Source organism: Danio rerio, chromosome 15 (assembly GCF_049306965.1).
Source record: "Danio rerio strain Tuebingen ecotype United States chromosome 15, GRCz12tu, whole genome shotgun sequence".
Taxonomy (NCBI): Eukaryota; Metazoa; Chordata; class Actinopteri; order Cypriniformes; family Danionidae; genus Danio; species Danio rerio.
The window spans coordinates 37,280,682-37,305,000 of record NC_133190.1 but is presented as its reverse complement, the minus strand read 5'-3'; the positions used below and the strand labels follow the sequence as shown (position 1 = coordinate 37,305,000).

Here is a 24,319-nt window from a genome sequence, read left to right as displayed (position 1 = left end):
CACCATAATGTGCTTATCATTTGACCCCTCCTTCTTTGACCAGATCCTCTGTTTAGTCTATCAGATGTCCTCAAGTAAAAATGTCAACAAAGTTATCAGATGTTTTATTAACTGCGGTTTTGTCATTGCTGTAAATCTAGCGGCATCTTTATTTTAATTACTGCATCATTGAAATACTCATCAGAAAAACCCTGGAAGGCTACTGGGGGTTATAACAAGACATTTGAACTTTTGAGAAAATATATAGTAATCAAATGTCGAGTTACCATATACAGCTGAAGTCAGAATTATAAGCCCTCCTGAATTATTAGCCCTCCTGTATATAATTCCCAGTTTTTGTTCAACAGAAAGATTTTTTAGCACATTTCTAAGCATGATAGTTTTAATAATGGATTTATTTTATCTTTGCCATGATGACAGAAGCTACATAATATTTTACTAGATATTTTTTAAGATACTAGTATTCAGCTTCAAGTGCAATTTAAAGGGTTATTTAGGTAAATTAGGCAAGTCATTGTACAACAGTGGTTTGTTCTGTAGACATAAACAAATATTGCTTTAGAGGGCTAATAATATTGACCTTAAATGGTTTTAAAAAAATTAAAAACTGCTTTCATTCTAGCCAAAATAAAACAAATCAGACTTTCTCCAGATGAAAGAATGTTGTAGGAAATACTGCGAAAAATGGCTTGCTCTGTTAAATATCATTTGGGAAATATTTGAAAAGAAAATCACAGGAAGGCTAATAACTTTAATTTAATATCATCCGAAAAGGGGGTTAATACTATTTTACAGGGAAACACATGGCATGTATTTACATTCATTTTAGCAGCAATGTCAGGAAATATTGGCTAAAATATTTCAAATGTCTTTTTACCTCTAAATGAAGAACAAAAAAATACTTTGCTACGAGTTAATAAAAGATTGAATCCTAACATGGTTTGACTGAATGACTATTAACAGTTCACTTTACCTGTTTGTTCGAACTTGTCGCGAGATATACGGTCATCATCAAAAGAGCTGAGCTCATCAGGCAGCACCAGCCAATCAGGAGGCGGAACCTGGGGTTACTCTGGCCGGTCATCTCCGTGACTAGCAGACACCAAGAGAAAGGAAAGAATTGCATCGGTGAAAACCATGATATACATGTACACTGAATGAAGTGGAAGAAACCACCATACAGCCTACTGACCTAAATACATGGATTTGATCTAGATGCCTAGAAAGCACAACATCACGCAAATAAAACAGCCAATGAAGATAAACAACTAACTTGCTGAGCAAATCTATTGAATCTTACAGTGCTCTTATATAAATAATCACATATGCTCAAACTCTCAGGCCATCCACTCTCTTTCCACTGTGGTTTGTAGTTATGCACGCGTGCATGGCTATAAGAAGAGCAGTGGTGCATTTGCTTTTCACCTAAGTCAGGTGAATTCCCATGATGCCCACAAAGATACCCAGCTCACCTCCAGGTGGGTTGAATGTAACCTTCTGAGTACTCTGGGTACTTTGAAGCTGGACATTTTTCTTATTTGATCTGATGAGACTTTTATCTTTTCATTTTGTTTATTTTACTACCACAGTGACATATTGATTTGGTGAAGGAAACTTTTGAACAGTGTTTGCTGTCAATAGTATAAAGTTTAAACAATTCTAAAGTTTTACAAATACATGCTGTTCATCTCACATATCTGAGAATCGAATTAAAAATACTATCTGAAGTAGAGCTGCATTAATCAGATTGACCTAGACATTATCAGTCTAGTTTAAAAATAAAATCAATATCATAAATCAATCATAAATCAAACTGAAGACTCAGTATGACCTCTTCAGATGAGTTCCAGAATGAGTCCATATATTTAGATTTAAGTGATAACATTCACATTTGAACAATTGGTTCAGGTATTTGCATCTCATTTGACTTCTTATCTGAATATTATAGGTTACATTTGACTTACATATGAGGATCTACACTTGTCATCTATTAGTGGCTATATGCAAAAATCCTTCAATTAATATCTGATTTAGTATCTGCTACAAGAGAATGATAATCAAATGGCACCGTTATCTTATGATCATTAAGCAATAACATTGATAGTCAGTATTGGATTATGAGAAAGATTGCTTCACTCACCTTAGTGTGTGCTGTAGTGTGAAATGTGGCTGTTTGACTCAATGAGCATCTAGACATGGCCTCTCCCACAGGGTTTCCCCTTTTCATGCTCTCATTTTCTTGCCATGGACCTCTCTCTCTCTCTCTCTCTCTCTCTCTCTCTGTCTCTCTCTCTCTCTCTCTCTCTCTCTCTCTCTCTCTCTCTCTGTCTCTCTCTCTCTCTCTCTCTCTCTCTCTCTCTCTCTCTCTCTCTCTCTCTCTCTCTGTATGTTTTCTTCTGCTTCTTTCGGTGGTAGTGGCTGTGGTTGGAAACATCAGAGAAGGTGGATGGTCAGAAAATCATCGTACTTGAAATCATACTATAGAAATGAGTTAGAAGGTTGCTGAAAGTGACAGGACTCATATTTGGACTATTTTCCATAGTGAAGTCAAAATATGAGCTGTCACTTTACCTCAAATAAAAAACAAAACTGCAATAATTAAATTTTTGCTGAACAGGTGCTGAGATTTCACTGGCAAAACAGGAAGGATGAAGATAAAAAATGTTGGCTTATGTTGTTCATTGGCTTATGTTGACAACATGAAGAAGTCCCATTATGCACTTTCACTCTACCAGATTTGATTTAAAAGAGCACACTCTGGTTTAGGAGATATTACAGACATTATTTTTATGTGTGTGTGTGTATGCGATTGTGTTTTTTCATCCAGGGGAAGGCAACAACAGTGTTTGCACTGACAAGTTGTTGTCTTTTTTTTTCACCCAGATCCCCTGTTTCTTCTTTTTTCTCTTGGAAGTGTTAAACCCTTTGGGACATCCCCATCAGTCGCTTGTACTTTCCTATGCATACCACACACTCCTACACAACAGCCTACACAAAGACAAACACACTGTCCCTATCTCTTTAGTGTATGTGACTTGTGAACCCAACCACCTTCCATCAATGCACAAACACAACATCTTGTTGCTCTAATATGCAGAAATCCTTTAGATTGAAGAACAGTTCTCTATGTTGAAAGAATAGGACTGTTTACATACAGTGCTCAGCATATATAAGTGCACGCCTCACAAATTATCTTTTAAATTCATATTTTTAATAGGAACCTATACAATATTATATTTGTGCATATACATTCGATTAGTCAGTACTGAAGCCAAATCTGGAGCTTATCTGTCAAAATAACTTACAATAACGGTCCAAAAGTATTACACCCAATTTTATATGTTAGAAAAAAAATTGTATTAAATACAAATTTTAAAAAGAGAAAAATCAAGAGAAGCAAAAAATTGTTGAAATTTTGTAGGTTGTAATTTTTTTGTTTTTGCAATATTTAGCTTGAATTGTATTATCTTTTAATTTCTTAGTATGTTTGGTGACTAAATTATTATTTTAATACATATATCTGTTTAATAAATCTGTTTTGTTTAAATGCACTAAAATGCATTGCCTATATTTACTGAGAAATTAATACAAATAATAATTTTCAAAATGGGTTGTACTCAATTATCCGGAGCACTGTAGATACTTGGGAATTTAATGATGACATTCATAATATATGTAAGAAACAAAGGTACAACCGTTGTCACTGGGACTCAGTGGTATAAAGTAACAAATACAAATACTCAAATGACTGCTACTGAGTAGTTTTTCTCAGGAAGTAGTTTCAAAAAATGCTTTTACTTCCCCTTGAGTACATTTTTAGTGCTGTATTGGTTCTTTTACCCATTACTTTCCTTCAGTCACTACTTTATGTTTGTCTTGTCTATGCGATTGGCTAAAGTAGAACAATAAGTCCTCTGATTTCTGTCCAATGAAATTGCACATAGAAACTAAATTGCGTCATACTAAACTACCTCAAAACATGGGTACCCCAAGAAGTCAGTGCAAATAGCCTAGTGGTTAACGCTGACATATGGTGCAGTAACACTTCAGGGCGTCCTGAGTTCAACTCCCAGCTTGAGGACATTTCCTGACCATATCCCCCCACCCCCCCACCCCCTCTCTCTCACACTTAGTTTCCTGTCTAATACTGTCCTATCCTCTCAATAAAGGCCAAAAATAAATCTTAAAAAAAAAAAAAAAAAGAAGTGTCCAAGAAGACATCTAAAATCATCACACACAATAAACCAGAGACTGTTTAAACTGGCTGACTGAAATGGCCTTAAACAATCACTAAGTGCACTACAGAATGTTACGTTTTCACTCACATACATGCACAAATTGCATGTAAACGCGTTAGACTTTCATAGTATAATACTCACTACCCTTGAGTACTTTTTAAAAGGGCTACTTTTTACGCATTGAATAATATTTACAACAGATACTTTTACACTATTTGAACTACATTTTTGGGCAAGGAATGGTGCTTTTACTTGAGTCAGATTTTTCAGTACTCTTTCCACCACTGCTGGGGCTGGACCTTTTTAAAAGGTGTACCTTTAATGTACCAATATAAACCCTTTTGGTACAAAGGTGTGCAACTTGAAAAGGTACTGCCCCAGTGACAGCTTTCATAGCTTTTATTTCTGAAAGTGAACTCACAACAGAAGATATTTTGAAGAATGTTGGTAACCAAGCAGTTGATTGTAGCCATTTATTTGAAGGGGAAATACTGTGCACCCACATTCTTCTGAAAGGGTTAGTTCACCCTTAAATTCAAACTCTGTTATTATTTACTCTCCCTTGTTGCTGTTCTCCTGAGACCTTGTTTATCATTGGAACACTAATTAAGATATTTTAGATGAAATCCAAGAGCTCACTCATCCTTCATAAGAGTCCTGAAATGTTTAAAGTCCAGAACAGGAAATCCAGGAAATTCTGTGATTGACTTTCTCCACCTATGATGTTAATGGCTGTTTACCTATGGATGATAGCAAAGTCCCTTTAAGGAAAGAAATTTTAATCTACGGCCATCTTTGAAATGCCTCTCCCATTCTATCTGAATGAGGAAACATTAAACTCTTCAAAATTGCTTGGCAAGTTTATGATTAAATTTCAAATCAGGAACCACCAATAAAATTAAACAATAACTGTCTTTAGTTTCATTTTTTAACATTAAAATCTCTCAAAATCTGCAGAAAGGAACTCACGGCTGGTCCGAATCCCTGGTTACACTTTTCCCAGTTTAAAACTATATGGTTGACATGTCTTGTGTATTTTATAGTCTTTAATGATAATCATAAAAATAAATCCACAAATCCATTCAAGTTATGGTACTTGTTGAACATGTATGTATATATGTATGTACAACACTTCCTGTGACACAAACCGGTCTGGTTGAAACTATACTGAGAGATAAACAGAAGTAATTGTGCAACGAAATCCATTCATATTACACCTATTTACCGCCATTGTCAGGCATTTTATAGAGTAAAGATAGAATTTAATGATTTAACTTTCAAAAAGTAACACAAATACATATTAACTGTATGTGGGTAACATTATTATGTAAATCTATTAATTACATTGAACTTAGTAAACCTAAAAGTAAAGTTCAGTCAGCCAGTGATCGCTATCTGTCTACTGTGTTAACTATGAAGTCACAAGAAAGAAAATATTAAGAGAAGTGATGCAACTGAAACAAGTATGTCTTGTGATTATATTATGTGTTAATTACATTCAAGTTATTCACATTCATGCTATATAAAACACACTTCTTGAATAAGGAAAAATTCAAATATATTACCACCTCAGACAATACCCAGTTTCGGCCACACTCGTCCAACTCATTAATCCTCACTCATTTCCTTCAGCTTAGTCCCTTATTTATCAGTGGTTGCCAAAATGGAATGAACCGCCAACTATTCCAGTTTATGTTTTGCGCAGTGGATGCCCTTTCAACTGCAACCCAGTTCTGGTAAACACTAATACACTCTCGCATTCACACACACTTATACACTTTGGTCAATTTAGTTTATTAAATTCACTTGTATGTCTTTGGATTGTGGGGGAAACTGGAAAAGTATGCATATTCATGGGGACTGCAGCCATTGAATTTCTGAAATAACATAATTCCCTACTGCAAGGGTTCCCAAATTTTTCAGCCCAGGACCCCCAAGTAATAATGTCAGTGACTTATGACCCCCATATTCCTTAGAGGTGGTTATAAATATGAACAAAATCTTATAAAAAAGGTCATTAAAAGGCTGATGGCTTTTTTTTTTTTGCATGTTTTTTATGCAACTATTAACTTCTATTTTATGTTTCTGTAGGTTGTGGATAAAATATGGTAATTCTAATAGTTTAATAAAAAAAATTTGATGTTTAGAAATCACCAATCGACCCCTTGTCATTTTCCCATGACCCCCTCAGGGGCTCCCGACCCCTGCCATATTGTATAGTATTTGAAAAACCGCATATGAGTCGAGTAGTCTTACACTGTGAAAAATATGCATAAATTTACAGTTTTTCGTATTTTCTGATTCATGTTTTAATTTTTCTCATTTATTTATGTTTTTGAATTGCATTATGGGACCTTGATCCTTTTTCTAACAACTTTTACCTTAAAAAGTTTCCAAAAAAGTGACTTTTATTAACATTTTTAATAGATTAAACTGATATATTGTCTTGGTTGGTGTTGTATATACACAACAAATACCATGTAATAAACTGTCAGTACATTTTCTGTTATTTTACAGACTTATTTTTATATATATTATTTCTTTTATGCATTTTGTTATGTTGCCTCACAGCATGAAGGTCGCTAAGTCGCTGGCTCGAGCCTCGGCTCAGTTGACGTTTCTGTGTGGAGTTTGCGTGTTCTCCCTGCGGCCGCGTGGGTTTTCTTCGGGTAATCTTCTTTCCCCTACAGTCCAATAACATGCGGTACAGGTAAATTGAGTAGGCTAAATTGTCCGTAGTGTATGTGTGAATGAGTGTGTGTGGATGTTTCTTAGAAATGGGTTGCGGCTGGAAGGGCATCCGCTGTGTAAAAATGTGCTGGATAAGTTGGCGGTTCATTCCGCTGTGGCGACCCTCGGATTAATAAAGGGATTAAGCCGACACGAAAATGAATGAATGAATGAATGAATTTTCAACATCAAAAGTCAACAGAGCATAGATCATTGTCCCATAATGCAGTTCACAACCATATATCAACGCAAAGTATAGAAACTGTTAATTAACATTGAAGTCAGAATTATTAGCCCCCCTTTGATTTTTTTTCTTCTTCTTTTTCAAATATTTTCCATGTTATGTTTAACAGAGCAAGGACATTTTCACAGTATGTCTCAGAGACTCATAATAGTTTTTTTCTTCTGGGGAAAGTCTTATTTCTTTATTTCGGCTAGAATAAAAGCAGTTTTACATTTTTTATGAACTATTTTAAGGTAAAAATGATTAGTCACTTCAAGCTTTATATTTTTCCGATAGTCTACAAAACAAACCATCTTTATTCAATAGCTTGTCTAATTACCCTAACCTGCCTAGTTAACTTAATTAACCTAGTTATGCCTTTAAATGTCACTTTAAGCTGTATAGAAGTGTCTTGAAAAATATCTAGTCAAATATTAATTACTGTCATCATGGCAAAGATAAAATAAATCAGTTATTAGAGATGAGTTATTAAAACTATTATGTTTAGAAATGTGCTAAAAAAAAAAAAAAAAAAAGCTTCTCTCCGTTAAACAGAAATTGGGGAATAAAATAAACAGGGGTGCTGATAATTCTGAATTCAACTGTATATATTTTCCAGTGTATAGAACAATATTTTAATAAAGATACAAGTTACCTTTAAGTATTTTGCCTTATTATGTCAAAACTTTCTTATCTTATTTGTTAATCAAACCTTATAAATACACAACCAAAGGTATTTTGACAAAACACCCTGAATTCTTTTGAAATGACTGATTGGGAATTAATAGATTAGCATATGTACCATGGTACTCAACTGTAATTCAAAGAATACACAGCTTTTATACTAACATCTCAGAACTGTGGTACTTTTTGATAGTATTCGTAGCATTTATGGAATTTACTGCTCTGAGCACAATAATACCAAACTACAGAATCACATACTGTATTAAGCACAGGTGTAAAGCGAAACATCAAACCGGATTTTTTGGTTTTTTTTTAATGAAGGCGGTGGTACTGTTAATAAGAGGGAAACTCAAGCAGATATTGCATTTGATAAGATCAGATGTCGGAGATATGAATAGAAGGTCAGTAACTGATTGTGGGCGGAGACTCTGCAGTGGGAAAATCTCATGCTCGCGTTTGGTACTTTTTTCAGGTCAATCTGCTTAACATGATTTGAGAAAGTTTGTTCTCTGTTTTCATTTGTAGGGGAGGGGGAAAAGACCGCTGCTGTGTGTGTGTTTTCGCACAATAGCCCGTGCGTGTGTTTACAACCTGTGAAAGAGACGGAAAGAGAAGAGGGAAGAGGGACTGAAAGATTGAGATCTAAAATCGGGAGCATCTGCGGCAAACTATGTGCAGCATTCTGACTGCAGGAGAAACCAGTGAGGTGACATTCTTCATGAGGTTAGCCACAATCATTACCAAATGCCCTGTGCTTTCCCAACTGATGTTTTGTGCAGCTGCTACAAACAGATCAGCTTTAAATCCAATATGAGAGAAAAATAGTGGATTTGAAAGTAAAACTGTTGAATGTTTTCACTTACACTGTAAAAAATGCTGGTTTCCACATGATCAATGAGGTATACACTCACCGGCCACTTTATTAGGTACACCTGGCTAACTGCTAGTTACTCATCACATGGCAGAAACTTATTGCAGTTAAAACTGAGGATTAGAATGGGGAAGAAAGGTGATTTAATTAACTTTGAAAGCGGCATGGTTGTTGGTGCCAGACGGGTCTGAGTATTTCAGAAACTGCCGATCTGCTGGGATTTTCATGCACAACCAGCTTTAGAGTTTACAGAGAGTGAACCGAAAAAGAAAATATCCAGTGAGCGGCAATTCTGTGGGCACAAATGTCTTGTTGATGTCAGAGGAGAATGGCCAGACTGGTTCGAGCTTTTTCTGACCTTTAGGCAGATTAAGCTACAGCAGCAGAAGACTACCAGGTGCATTCCTGTCAGCTAAGAGCTGGAAACTGAGGCTACAATTTGCACAGGCTTGCCAAAATTGGACAATAGAAAATTAGAAAAACATTGCCTGGTATGATGTGTCTTGATTTCTGCTGCGACATTCGAATGGTAGGGGCAGAATTTGGTGCCAACAACATGAAGGCATGGACCCATCCTGTATTGTATCGAAGGTTCAGACTGGTGGTGGTGTTGGTGTAATTGTGTAAGGGATATTTTCTTAGCACATTTTGGGCCCATTAGTACCAATTGAGCATCATGTCAACGTCACAGCCTACAGTACCTGAGTATTGTTGCTGACCATGCCCATCCCTTTATGACCACAGTGTACCCATCTTCTGATGGCTACTTCCATCATGATAACACGGCATGTCATAAAGCACAAATCATCTCAGACTGGTTTCTTGAACGTGACAATGAGTTCACTGTGCTCAAATGGCCTCCACAGTTACCAGATCTCAATCCAATAGAGCACCTTTGGGATGTGGTGGAGCGGGAGATTTGCATCATGGATGTGCAGCCGCCAAATCTGCAGCAACTGCGTGATGCTATCACGTCAGTATGGGCCAAAATCTCTGAGAAATATTTCCAGTAACTTGTGGAATCTATGCCATGAAGGATTAAGGCAGTTCTGAAGGCAAAAGGGGGTCCAACCCGGTACTAGTAAGGTGTACCTAATAAAGTGACCGGTAAGTGTATGTACAGCTATTGATTTTTAGCTAATGCTAAACCTTCGGTGAAAGGTGTGTGTGACTATTTCCGATTCCATAAGGTTCCTCTTACAGAATCGTTGTTGTAATGTAATTAAAATGATGTACTTCAGCATTAAACTGTCTAAATTAATAGACAGTTAAATATACTTCAGCATTCATTTAGTTTTCAAGCATAAAACGAAATGAAAGACCACGTAAGCACTAGCGACGTCAGTAGCAGCAGGCTAGCGCAGAAACTCCATTGAAAAGCACTTGGGCTGGCTGACTGAAAATTAAATGTCCCTGTGCATGCTGTATACCCCATTTTTCTCGGAAAGGAATTAAGTTAACTTATTAGTTTTTTACAATTTTAAGTGGATTGAACATAAAACAATTAAGTTTTCCCCCCAAAAAACTCAAGAATTGTGTTGTTTCAGCTTATTATAAATAAGCATTTTAAACAAACAGCAAACATATTTTTTGAGTGTACTAGATTAGTGACTACTCTCTTATTAGGGCCAAAATACTTTCACAATACATAATACATGTTTTTGACTATTGTGTTGGATTAGATATGTGTCACATCTTTTGCTGACCAATCATTGTTGGCCATCTTTAATGACACTACTTTTTGATGAAGTAGAAACTGACTACTGCAAACAAGTGTGTATAAACAATGGACCATTTCCTCGATTGCATAATTCCACCCAGCAGAATCAAAACCATCGTCTTTTGTTTCGTTATGTTTGAAAGCTACTGATGGTAGAAGAGGCAGACGAAACTGAGAATTTAGAAAACTTGTATACTCTGCTATCAACAATATTTTTGCTCTTTGTATGTATTCCTAAATGACTTAAAGTACTTTGGGTCATGCCTAATAAAGCTGAAAAGGAGGTTAGATATTAATTTCATATATTATTGGCAATGATGACAAAACCTATAACCTGATAATGGTATAAAGAAGACAGACCATTACAAGATGAATTACTCAAAGTTGAGGAAATGGAAAAATGTACTCACATTAAAAATCTAATCTTTTAGAATAAATGGAGTAAATAACTGGCTTTGTTCTCAATAACAAAATAATTGGTTATCTTTGACAAATTGTATGAACATGGAGGTTATGGATCCATGGAAACCATTCATTCATTCATTTTTTTCTTTGGCTTAGTCTCTATTTCAGAGGTCGTCATAGTGGAATGACTATTCCAGCATACGTTTTACACAGCGGATGCCCTTCCAGCTGCAAACCAGCACAAGGAAACACCCATACACCCTCATTCACACCATAAAAAAAAATAAAAGCCATAGAAGAGCTTTGGTCTAACTATAAAATTGCTTTGGGGCAACCTAAAATGTCCCGAAGATAGCATTGGATAATCGAATATGTATATAATCCAAGTACAATCGGTTGATTCTTATACTGATGCACAATTTCATTTACAATGTCATCTCAACACCATAAATCAAATGGGTCGTACCAGACTTTTACCATCGATGTGAATAACACAAGCCGTATAGTAATGTGGCTTTTTTTTTTCAATGGATGGCAATTGAAAACTCTAAAATCATTTCAATATTCAAAATATATTGTTATATTGACAAAATCATAGTCTGAAGCTAAATCTGGAAACATCACACACCAATACATTTTACACATACAGAAAACAAAGACAGTGGGCCTGTTTCAGTAAGGAGGTTCAACCATCTTGGAGTTTAAAATTGAACTCTAATTTGTCGAGAGATTAAATACTCTGAGTTTTTGGTTTCACAATAGCGGATCAACTTTGAGTAGACCAACTCAGAGTTAAGCGCACACACTGCGACTATAAAGAGGCATTATCAATGGAGGGCAGATATTACGAGTGACTATAGTAACATCTTAAAAAAAGAGATTAACATTTCTTTCTCCAGCTGAACTTGATTCTGCTCATGCAAAGTTATAGAAAATATGACCATATTTTAAAAAGCAACACCACTGCATCAATGAAACAGCGTGGGAAAAACAGCTCAAGTTAATGCGAATTTTAAATTTAAAGTATTTAAATATTTAAGTATAATAAATAAGTAATGTTATGTGTGACGTTTATAAAATTTTTACACATGCTGCTTCTTTTATACACATTGATCAGTTTTAATAGATTTAAAAGTGCACTTATGTGTCTGCCTTTTTTATTGATCAAGTGATAAAGGTTGATATGACATTTAGAATTTAAGCAGAATTAAACAATCATTTTTAGAAAGAATAATAATCCCAATAATCTAGTAACAGTACTTGTCCCTGTCAGTGAATTCAAGCTAAATATTTATTAAAAAAGACAAACTATTCTCGTACGTGACTTTGTTGTTTGTGTGACTGAAATGTAAGCAATAGCTATGTTTCCATCCAAATATATTAATTACATTTATGTGCAAAACTGTAATATTACATTAAAGATGTGCCAGTAAAGCAGGGTTTCCATCCATCGTCACTTCATGATTAAACAGGCATTAGATATCAACTGTAAAAACAGAATTTACTGTGGTAGAAGAGGCTGCGTCAGTCTTTTCTTTACTTAATAAATGTACTTGCACCTCAGAAGACAATACTGACACAATGAACGCAGGGGGGTGTTTGAAGGCACGAGACGCGGAGAACAGACTCTCTTAACATGTTCCAGATGCTCTGGAGGTCATTAATAATATAACAATATTAATACTGAAATGGTTAAGGCATTTTAGAATGAGCAAAACAACATTTAAGATGTGTTATAGTGTGCTCAGCCTGCTGGTTTGACCATTCACACACATTTTCTTCATCATATGATCTCTTACAACAAGCATTTTTTAAATGCTCATACTGTAATTTGTTCAGTAAAAGTGTTTCCACCATAGTTTATGTGCATCTTTTCTATCGAATAAAAGTTTGTCCTACTCAGTTATGCTTGTGTTTTTATGCGTATTTCCAAAAGTTATGTGCATCATGACGTTTCCATCAACCGTTTTTATGTGCTTCTCTAAAATGATCATTAAAATAGGTGAGTGGAAGCGTAAGGCTAAGGCGAGAAATAACGCTGTGTCTTTAAAAAAGGGGAGGAGTTTAGAGAATAAAATCTGCTCCTGCCCAGGTTAGGTTCACAGAGTAAGTTACCACAGTTTACTGACTCTTACTTAAAGTTACCTCTCTTTAAGAAACAAGCTTGGCCTTCTCTGCTTTCTCGAGTTTAACAAACCTGCCATTTTGAAACAGAAAACGCAGAGTTTCTCTGATTTCAGGGTTAAAATACACTGAGTTTTCACTTAACATCCTTTCTGAAACGGGCCCAGTGTCTCTAACTGTGAATATGTTTTAGTAATGAAATGAAACCTTAAAAGTAACTGATTTGTTGCTTTGCATAGAGTTAGATACACCTCTGTCACTCACAATGAACTATAGAGCAGTTTAACAAGAGTCCAGCAAATTAACAAAGCACAAAAGATTTTTTGTCAATTTTATTGACACTTTTATTTTATTTATTTACATTTATTTAGTTAGGTCTGTCATATCGGATTAATTTTATTCACCAATATTGGTATTGGAAAAAAAACTTTGTCCACATTACATTGTCAAAACGGGCAAATAGAAATTCTCCTTTTAGCATGGAACATCTCAAAAATGTCCAACACTTTCATGGCTTGGAATGTAATCTAATGTTCCAAGCCTGGAAAAGAATATTGTGGGACAGGCATTGTTATTCTCAAAAATCATGGAAAAGCTCTATAAATATACATTTTCCACGAATAAAATAAATGGAACATTTTGTAGTTTTATTCTGCTGTAAATTTGAATGCCTGTTGTACTTGATTTGTGACTAAGTCATTGTTTTGTTTTTATTAATAAACCCTTCAAACCAGTCTGTCTGACTCCTAAACAAACCAGTATTAAAATCATTTTTAAAAATATCCAAGCTATTGGTTAAAATGCGTGGGCACAGTTGAAACAACAACTGGAATCATTTGCATGCTGCTTTACTGCTTCATGTAGATATATACTCAAAGGTGTCTATGTTTGTTTGTTTGTTTGTAATTTGAATAGCTCATTTAAATTAGGGAATAATTTATATTTCCATATAAATCCGCTTATATTTCCAGCATGCATCTTCCACTCAAGCTGACTTCTTTTTATTGTTGGTTTCTATTTCTGTTAAGGTTATTGAAATCTTAGTTGATGTAATAAATCAATCCTAAATTAATGGGATAGATGCCTGAAAATGGAAATATACTCAACCATTTAACCACCATGAGTTTTTTTTTTTTTTTTTAACACAAAAGAAGAACGTTTAAAGAATTACATTGACAATTATTGTGAAAAAAATACTAAAAGTCAGTGGTTTCCAACATTCTTCAAAACATCTCCTGTTTATGCTCAACATTAAATAAACTCATGTTTGGAAGAAGTGGCAGGAGAGTACTGTAAATCATGCTAGAATTGGTGTGTAAACTGTCCCTTTATATAACAAAATATTAGTCACAGTCAAACTTGAGATTAAAATAGTCAAAACAGAAATCTCACCTGTGAATACTCATTTGTTGATTAATACATCTCAAGACTTCTGTATCTGCTGGTGACCTGTGGGAGTGTGAGAATTCTTCATAAGATCACTGTGCTCACTGTGTTATATTTTGGTACACACACAAAAAGGTTGTTTCCAATAACTTTCACCTCTGCAACCACTCTAACCATTGCTCATTGACACTGATTTGCTCATATTAATATATTCGATTTTAATAAACACAGTATCAGTGGTTAACACCCACATAGCATAATTTATCTGGCCCAGCTCTGGCCTACACAATCAGCTTTTGCTTGGCCCCACATACAATGAATTACAGTACATGACTGGACCAAGTTTGGCTTCCAGACAAGGGCCAAACATGTACCATATCTGGGCCAAGTGTCAGCCATAATAACCCATAACTGGGCCGGATATGTTGGTGTCTCATGATTGCAATGAAATTGATAAACCCATGAAGCATTGGGCATGCTTTTTCTCAAAGTTACCTGATTGGTAGAATTTTTTTTTATTTATATAATTTGAATGTATTTTAAATGTGGGTCAAGATAGGCCAAACTAACATGGCCCACACATCAATTTTTAACACCTGCATGGGCCAAATACTACATTTGACATCTGGCCAAAGTCTTGTGTGCCTCTTAAAGACAGTGCCACCTTTGCCAAACTAGGCCATGTTTGGCCCACATGCTGTATGCCAGTGCCAGATGAATGCTTGCTGTGCCAGCTTTATGTCAAATTTGGGCCAGAATTCGGTGCTACCTGGGGCTACCCTCGCCTCACAGTAAGAGGATCCCTGAGTCGAGTCTTGGTTTTACTTCAAGTGCTCTTGTTTCCCCCACAGTCCAAAAACATCTGATATGGGCCATTTTGTGTGGGAATTGGTGTTTCCCAGTGCTGAAGGTTGCACAACGTACTGCTGAAATGAGCCGAAAGACAGTAAGTGAAAGAATAAACAAAACTTATTAGCACTTTAATCTTGAAATAGTTTTTAGTACTTTAAGCATGACATTTTCTTGAGTGGAATACATAAAAAAACAACACATTTTAAACTGAAATTATGATTCTTGGTGATTTGTGTCTCTGAATGGTTCCATTTAATTAACACTCAAAAATGACTTTTGCTGCTTCAAATTCAGATTATTTTACAAATCTGAAACTACCTGTCTGCACTGTATTACTTATTTAAGAAAATAAACTCTAGACTTGCATTTCTTGCTATGCAACAAATTTACCTTTATAATTTAACATTGCAGAAATGTTACTCATCAAGCAGTGCAAGAATAGTCAATGCATCATCAAGCCGCCAAATCGCCCACTGCAATTATAATGGATTTCTGTGAACTTTAATCAGTCACTGCAACACACAATTGCCTTGCAAGATGCTAAATAGCAGTTTTGTTCTGTGTGTCTGCATATTTTATATACAAGTTTGAAGCTTCCTTTTTCACATGCACTCTTTTTAAAAGATGGTGTTCACTTTTCAGAACCTTCATATTATCAGTGTTCCCGGTTGATGGAATAATCTTCTCATCCCAGTCCCGAACACAGAAAACCTGACAGTATCAGTAGTCAGACACTTAAAGTCAAAAGTTTTTTGACGAAATTGCTTAGTGCACCTTTAACTGCATCCAGCTGAAAATGCTTTCACTTTCCTGTAACCCATACTGCTGTCTTGTACTTTTTGAACAAAGTCTATGCCAGGGGTGCCCAAAATTTTTCCTATAAAGGGCCAAAAAGCAAACTTGATTGAGGGCTGTGGGCCAAATATAAATATAGCAAACCATACATATTAAATTTGCCATGGGTAATTTCCTAATTTATTGTGTAATATTTAAAAATAACTGGAAAATGGTGCTTTAAATCATATTAACTAACGCAGTACCATTCATCATTCATTTTCCTTCGGCTTCATCAGAGGTTGCGCCAGTGGAATGAACCGGCAACTTATCCAGCATATGTTTTACACAGCAGATGCCCTTCCAGCTGCAACTTATACTGAGAAACAGCCACACATTCATTCACACACATACACTATGCCCAATTTAGCCCACCCAATTCACCTATAGCGCCTGTCTTTGGACTGTGGGGGAAACGGGAGCACTTGAAACCCAACACGGGGAGAACATGCAAACTCCACACAGAAATGCCAACTGGTTCAATTGGGGCTCGAACCAGCAAATTTTCTTACTGAGTGGCGACAGTTCTAACCACTGAGCCACCATGTCACCCTTATCTGATAGTATTTACATTTTAAAAGTCTGATTTATTTAGATTTAATTGAATTATTTAATTTTTGTTGGCTTTTTTTGTAGCTCAGCAATGAAACATAGAAACAAAAGGTTACGTTAAATTCAAAATGACGATCTCTGTCAAAGGCGTTCACCCCAACCACCTCCCCATCATTCTCACTCTTTTTTTAGATGGGACGGCGGGCCAAATCAAAGGTTACCACGTGCCAACTTTGGCTCACAGGCTCTACTTTGGTCATTTCTGGTCTATGCAGTATATGTTGCAATGGATAAAAGTGTCTGCTAACTGAATACATGTAAAATGTAGAGCAGCTCAAACTCTTATGCTGTTAACTAATAATAATGAGCTGTTAAATGATGGATTCGACGAGCAAGTAGAACACATGACTTGCATTTATGTTTCAGTTACAACAAATCAGATGCTTGTGATGGCGATAACCACAGTCTACGTTTGTTTCTGCACGCCATATGTTGATGTATATCATGCTTTAACGGGTCTTCTCATTAGCAGACGCCTCTGCACTGTTCCACAGGGCCACTTCCTCTACTCTCGCTCCCAAGTTGACCCACCTTCTTTCATCTTTTTCCATTTTCCATTGCCCCCTCACTGTACTCACACGTAGCCTAATTAATATGCTGCGTCACTGTTTTCTCTTTTTGCAGAGCATTATCAGTTACTTTTATTTTGTCAGAACTACAGAAACTAAGCTAATCTGCTAATCTACTAACACTCTCTGTCATATGTACAGTACGTAACCTTTTCTCGTCTTTCTTCCCCTGTCTCTGGAGATTTTTTTTTTTAATTCAAGTCAACAGGTACTTTCAGAGTCAACAAAAACATACACAGACAAAACAAAATGATGACATTAAGATATTAACAGACCACCAGGTCAACCCAATCTACAATATCAGGAGTGTTTGAAAAACATTCATACCAAAATTATGTAAAAAAAAATACATATGCAGTATGTTGTATTTTGCTGTATTCCCCTCACTTTTAGAAACAGACCATTTCAGGTGATTAAGCATACATTTTTGTATGTTATATAGCTGTCCCCCCACTTTTAAAATGTTCACTAGGCCCCTTATCATCTTTGTGGATCTCAGTGTTGACATTGCAATGTTGACTGTTCAGTTTGTGTTCTCACGATTTTCTTTTTCCAACCAGAAAATAAACTGATATATGGAATGAAAGATGGAAACTGTGGTCTTCGATTGTTCCACAGACCACCGCTGAAGGGGAAAGCATACATTACGTGTCAAGAAATGACACATATAGGCCTAAAAAATATGCTGTAACTATCTGTATAATGGCAATACAGTGGCTCAATGGTTAGCACTGTCGCTTCACAGCAAGAAGTTCTCTAGTTTGAATCCTGGCTGGGTCAGTTGGCGTTTCTATGTGGACTTAGCATGTTCTGCCCATGTTGGCGAGGGTTTCCTCCACAGTCCAGAGACATGTGGTATAGGTGAATTGAATAAACCGTAGTGAATGTGTATGAATGAGTGTATATAGGTGTTTCCAGTACTGGGCTGCAGCTGGAAGGGCATCCGCTGTGTAAAACCTATGCTGAATAAGTTGGCGGTTCATTCCGCTGTGGAGACCCCTGATAATAAGGGACTAAGCCGAAGGAAAATGAATGACTGAATGTCTGCATGATGTTCTTACACAGATGTTAGTTGAAATAAAAATAAGCTATTGTTTATGATGCATAACATAAAGTAAATTAATCAAATAAAATGTAACATCCGTTGATGCTTGTTGAAATTCATTGCTGTGTGTTGTAATTCCTGAAAGTTGGCATAATAGTGTGTAAGATTTTGTGTGTACATGAGAATTTAGTTTGTTATTGGTGATATTTCGATGTATTTACATTGAGTGATGTGGTAAATAAAAGAATTAAGTGTGTAAACAGTGATAATTATTGCATGTTCAACCAAATTGTAGCATTGCTGCTTCTAAACTTAAATTACTGTTATTAAATTACTTGTTTAAGGCAAAAAGATTGTTTGTACTTTTTAATCGTGCAAGTCAATGTGACGTGTCGTGACGTCATCGTTTACTTCCTTGTGCTTGTCGCGCAACACCGGCTAGCATGTTAGCGCGAGGCTGTTAGCTTCGCTACATTAGTAATGTTTTAACTAACGTTAGTCGGTTTTATACCAACAAGCACAACTTACCATCACACTATTAACAAACTCCTAAATCGCAACGTATATGCAAAACGACGCATTTCAAAAAGGAAATAATCGCGTCTCGAGGTAGGTAAAACACTAGCGAGCTAGCATGTTAGCACTTTGTTTTATGTCTGTGGTTGTTATTATTACTAGTTGCTGTTTAGTTTGTCACTGACAATCAGTCGAAATGAGCAAATAACTTGTATATTTTTACTAAAAATTAATATTTGTGTTAAAATCGATGCATAAGCACTTATTTAATGCTTGTTTAGCAGCAAGTGTCTGTTTGGAGAAGGTGTTACAGATTGCTTCAGTTTTTAGGTCATGCGTTTTCTATTATCTTAAAAAGCACATTCTAGAAGGTGTTTCTAATAAAAGCAAGAAACTTCTGGAAATCTGGCCATGTACATGACAGCTGGGGTATCTTGTGGCCTGTGTGTAACACAACACTGCTTTCTTTCGTGATGCTGATGTCATGTACTTTATTATAGCACTTTATGTTTTCGGTGCTAACATAGTGTCATATATATAACTTTCTACCTGATTGTCTAACATATTACAGACAGAATGGAAGAGCAAGCGAGCAACACCATTGAGGTGACTGTGAAAACCCTGGACTCTCAGAGCAGGAGTTACACAGTTGAGGCACAGGTGAGCTGGACTTTTCTTTTCATGCAAACTGACTGTCACATGTCTGGTGTGCTGATGATGATTTCACTGCGTTCCACCAAATTCAAGGTGAAGAACCTGAACCGCAGAGGTGGCAGTCAGCGGTCGGCCGATTGTCTATTGAAATAACAGCTTCTCGTTTCACTTTGTAGATGACCGTGAAAGATTTCAAGGAGCACATTTCACCATCTGTTGGAATTCCTGTTGACAAACAAAGGCTCATTTACCAGGGGAGAGTACTTCAAGATGAGAAAACCCTCACAGAGTACAGTGAGTTGATGTTGTAGGAGGGAACTTCGTTTTTTTTCATAAATAGGATTTCTTAGAAAGTCATTTTATTTCAATATCAAAATATATTTTTTGGACCAACCCATCATGTGTGCTTTTGAATAATGTTCCCCTTGCAGCGTTCTGAGATTTTGTTGTTTGTGTACTCTAATTTTTCTAGATGTGGATGGAAAGGTGATTCACCTTGTGGAGCGGGCCCCACCACAGACCACCCAGCAGGGTTCTGGATCAGGTGGTGTACCTGGTTCCTCTGGGGCGACACAGGGAGGAAATCAAAACCCGAATTCAACCAGTAGCACTCAAGGGACTCCGCTTGGGCCTACGCATGATCGCAACGCCAATAGCTATGTGATGCTGGGGACTTTTAATTTGCCTGTTAACATGATGGACCCTCAGCAAATACAGGTAGAGATATTTTTTGTTATGCTTAAAGAGATAGTTCACCCAAAAATTAAAATTATGTCATCTTTTACTTTTTTCCACTTGTTCCAAACTTGTTTGAGTTTTTGTTGAACACAAAGAAAGATATACTGACCAATGCCAGAAAAATCAGCTGTTGACCTCCATGGTGTTTTATTTGTCAGTAGCTACTTTTCTATTCACCTATTTTTATGTGCATTTTGGAAACGGCAAGTTGCACACAAATTTAAAAAATGCGCATAAAAAACATGCGCACAACTGAGTTGGATAAACTTTTTATTTGATAAGTAAAGATGCGCATAAACTGCGATGGCAACACTTTCACCGAACAAATTCCAGTATGCGCATTAAAAAAGTCATGTGATTTTGTTATCATCATGTGATGGTAAAATATGTGTGAATGGACAAACCAGCAGGGTGAATAAAACATCTGAAATGTTGTTTTGGTCATTGTAAAACACTGTAACCCTTTCAGTATTAGTGTTATTATATTATTCATGACCTCTAGAATCAAGAGCGTCTGTGCTTCTCGTCTCATGCCTTCAAACGCCACCGCTTTCATTGCATGTCAGGATTGCCTTCGGAGGCGCAAGTCATTTATTAAATGAATTCACACAGCTTCTCCTACCACAGCAAATTCCGATTTTACTATTGATATTTGGCATCAGATAAGCAGGAAGTGATGATTTATTTTGCTTTGACTCGTTTAATTTGCTCATCAGCTGCTCATTCATTTGCTCATTCATCAGCTGCTTCATTTGCACGTCTTTTGTACAATAATCCAGTTTTGCGCATAAATGGCCTGTTTGCACCGAGTGATATGATTCGGTTTTTATGGCATTTCCATTGTGGAAAAAGTACCTAAAAGCGAATGGTACCGTACCACTTTTTGGGCATTCTTTGCAAAGGGTACCTAGCACGACAAAAGGGTACCAAAAACCCTATTGGCTTACAGAGAAGCGTCACTGGCACATACGCAAGCAAAAGAATGAAAACAAAGAAACTACCATTTTTAAATACACAATCAAGACATTACACCTTAATAAGACATACATATAATAACAAGCCATGGTTGAGCTTAGCTCAGAGAATCCTTCTCGTTGTCTTGATATAGCCACAAAGCCAAGAAGAACAAATTCTGTCCTGTTTTTGTTTTACGAATTCGTCTAAAAGTGCGAGCAGTTTCACTTTCTCCAGGGAGCCTGCGATCTCTCGTTTGTGCGTCTATACTTGAAATAGGGAATTTCTTGAACTGATGAAAATAACATGTGCGTGATTATTGAAGTGCTTCTGACATCCAATCCTTTTATAAACAGACAAACTTGAAAGTGAAGCTTAAAAAAACAAAGGAGATGCCTGAAAAAACAAGGGAGCGAATGATTCTTTCAGCAACCTAAAACATTAACAAACTGCCATGTTTAATTATTATCATCACCTTTTTGACTATTATGAACTCGGAATGACAGAATTACTTTCTTACAAGAGGTTGCATGTGCTGGTGAAGATTAAAGATTAGGTTGAGTCTGTGGGCTGTATGTTGGAAACGGGCCTAAAGTTAATTCGCATTTTTGGATGGAAACATAGCTAATGTCTACATTTTCCAGCATTCTTTATCTTGTTCTGTGTTCAATAGAAAGATATTCAAGTTTAGAAACACTTGAGTGTGTGTAAATGGTCAGATACCTGGGTGAACTATCCTTTAAATGTGAATGTGTGTGCGCATTTGACTTAATGTATTGTCTTTCGTCAGATGTCCCTTCAGCAGATGATGACAGGACTGGGAGACAATGCGAGGAATCCACGAGTCAGTACCAGCACTGGGGTGGGTACGGTTGTGAACTGAAAAGCCCCTTTTGTAGTGGTGAATATTACACATTTAAAGGGTGAGTTCACCCTAAAATGAAAATCAGCCCATGATTTACTTGCCCTCAAGGCATCCTAGGTGTATATGACTTCTTTCAAATACGATCAGAGTCACATTAAAAATAATCATTGCTCTTTCAAGCTCTACAATGCCAATGGGTGGTTTTTTTTTTCTTTTACAGTCCGACTCCGAAACAAGTCCAATATAGTACATCCATCTATTATAAAAAATATCTCACTTGGCTCCAGGCGATAAATAAAGTCTACTGTAGTGAATCAGGGTGTTATTGTAAGAAAATATATTTATTAAATTATAAATTGAGGCACAATTTAATTTTTGTTTGCAAGCTTACAAGCTTATCTACAGCTTGAATTATAAAACAAATAAAATAAGTGTTTGTTAATTTTGACAAACACAAAAAATAGCATTCACCAAAGGTGCATTTAAATTTAAACTGAGAAAGTGTTTATAATGTTAGAAAATAATAATATTTTAAATAAAGAAAAATTCATAAGCTCTTCTCATGAATATTTTTATCTATGAGTACTATACATGTTTTTCAAAAACATGTTTGTGGTATTCTGTAAACTACTAATGACATTTCTTCCAAATTGTAATTAAATAATGTTTATTAAAATAGTTTTCAGTCTGTTTAGACAAATGTATGTACATTTTTAGAAGAGAACACCATGAAATGAGACTCAAATATGGTTCCCCCAAAATGTACCAGTATTATATGTCAGAGGACTGACTATTAAGTTCAATTCATACTTCTGCGGCGAATGATGGCCATACCTTATAAATATATCTTCTGCACATCTACACTATTATTACAGTTTATACTTGTGCATTTTTTCGGTGTTTCTCTGCAATAATACTTTCGAAACATTAGCAGGCGGTGGGGTTTCTATGCTCCAACGTGTCGAGTTCGTTATCTGCTCTAACCACTGGTGACAAAATTATTTTGTATCCTTTATTTCAGACCAATGGCTCAGTGAATGTTCAGATAGATTTTGACCAGTCATTGCAGAGTGAGCCAAGACTGCGCCTGCTGCTGGCTGAGAACTTGTTGAGAGACACCAATGCTGTGATCCAGAGACTGGAGGTAAGCCATTTAACTGGCCATTACATTGCTTAACTTATTGCATATTATAGTGTAGGGCTGCACGATATTGGAAAAATCTGACATTGCGATGTTTTATTTTTCTGCGATATGAATACAATTTTGGTAGAGGACTTGATAACTCTATTTTAATGAAGTCATTACTTTAAGCAGAGTGAATCAAACAAATTGCAAGCATAAATAAATTAGTTAGAGCAAATATAAAAGTGAAATGAGCAGTGCTTTGTTTTTCCCGGAGAGTCAAACAGTAGTCAGATATTCAGGTACAGAAACTGAATAATCAAATGTAGTGTAAAATAACACCGTAGTCTTCAATGCTAATCAACTGTAATCTCAAATCAACATTACAGATACTGCGATGTGACTATTGCGAATGCACACATTGCGATATAGATCCTAAAATGATATATTGTGCAGCCCTAATATGGTGACAGGATGAAACCATAAAAACTGCATATTACTTATTTGGTTGTGCACTTATCTCTGTGCTTTCATTCTTAGGGTCAGCCAGCGGACGGCTCCTCTTCTCAGGAGGACTCTGCAGCTCCACCCGCCTCCTCCACTTCTACTCCATCTCCTTCTGCGCAGCCTATGGACACTTCTCCACCTCCGTCTACTACGCCACCATCCTCATCCTCTTCCACCCAGACTGAAGGAGCTCCACCTCCTGCGGCAGGCCTCAGGTATGACCAGATTAATCATAATCAAATAACGATCTCTACATGATCAGTTTTCACAGTACACCAAAAAATGTGACAGTACAAAGACACAAATAATAAAGATTTTTTAAATAAAAAAAATAAGAATATATCATTTTGACAAATGCATGTACAGTATATTATTATATACAGTATTGAATGTATAGCTATATTATGTGCAAATTAAATGTTAACTGTGTGTTGTTGTTTATAAAAATAAATAGGTAATTATTTTTACATAATTTTGTTCTATTCTCACTGTAGTTGTAAATGGATAATGCTTTTTATTAAATAATTTAATAAATAAATATATATATAATATATATATATATAATTTATTTAATGATTTAACCAGTAATGTCCCATTGAGATACAATATTTCTTGACCAGGGACACATGGTCAAGACAGGCAGCATAGGACAGAGTTGCAAAAAAGAAA

General features: G+C 36.1%; 2 protein-coding genes across 6 annotated transcripts in view; one reads left to right on the top strand and one right to left on the bottom strand.

The window, feature by feature from the left end:
- The window catches only part of lta (lymphotoxin alpha (TNF superfamily, member 1)), a 6,856-nt gene extending 4,515 nt beyond the window's left edge, over positions 1–2,341 (bottom strand). Inside the window, exons 1-2 of one of the 2 annotated variants that reach the window (XM_073923057.1) lie at positions 2,141–2,341; positions 974–1,092 (exon numbers count right to left, since the gene is read on the bottom strand). In XM_073923057.1, coding sequence (XP_073779158.1) covers positions 974–1,084 — 111 coding nt within the window. In that variant the 5' untranslated portion in view covers positions 1,085–1,092; positions 2,141–2,341. Of the gene's footprint in view, positions 1–973; positions 1,105–2,140 lie in introns of those variants that run through there. The other variant, NM_001024821.1, reaches the window with a different exon arrangement.
- A 5,952-nt stretch (positions 2,342–8,293) lies between these two features.
- Positions 8,294–24,319, top strand: part of bag6 (BCL2 associated athanogene 6) — a 50,133-nt gene continuing 34,107 nt past the window's right edge. For 2 of the 4 annotated variants that reach the window (XM_073923368.1, XM_073923367.1), the window contains exons 1-7: positions 8,294–8,598; positions 19,381–19,469; positions 19,640–19,757; positions 19,936–20,180; positions 21,946–22,017; positions 23,042–23,164; positions 23,684–23,865. In XM_073923368.1, coding sequence (XP_073779469.1) covers positions 19,386–19,469; positions 19,640–19,757; positions 19,936–20,180; positions 21,946–22,017; positions 23,042–23,164; positions 23,684–23,865 — 824 coding nt within the window. In that variant the 5' untranslated portion in view covers positions 8,294–8,598; positions 19,381–19,385. 4 annotated transcript variants of the gene reach the window in all.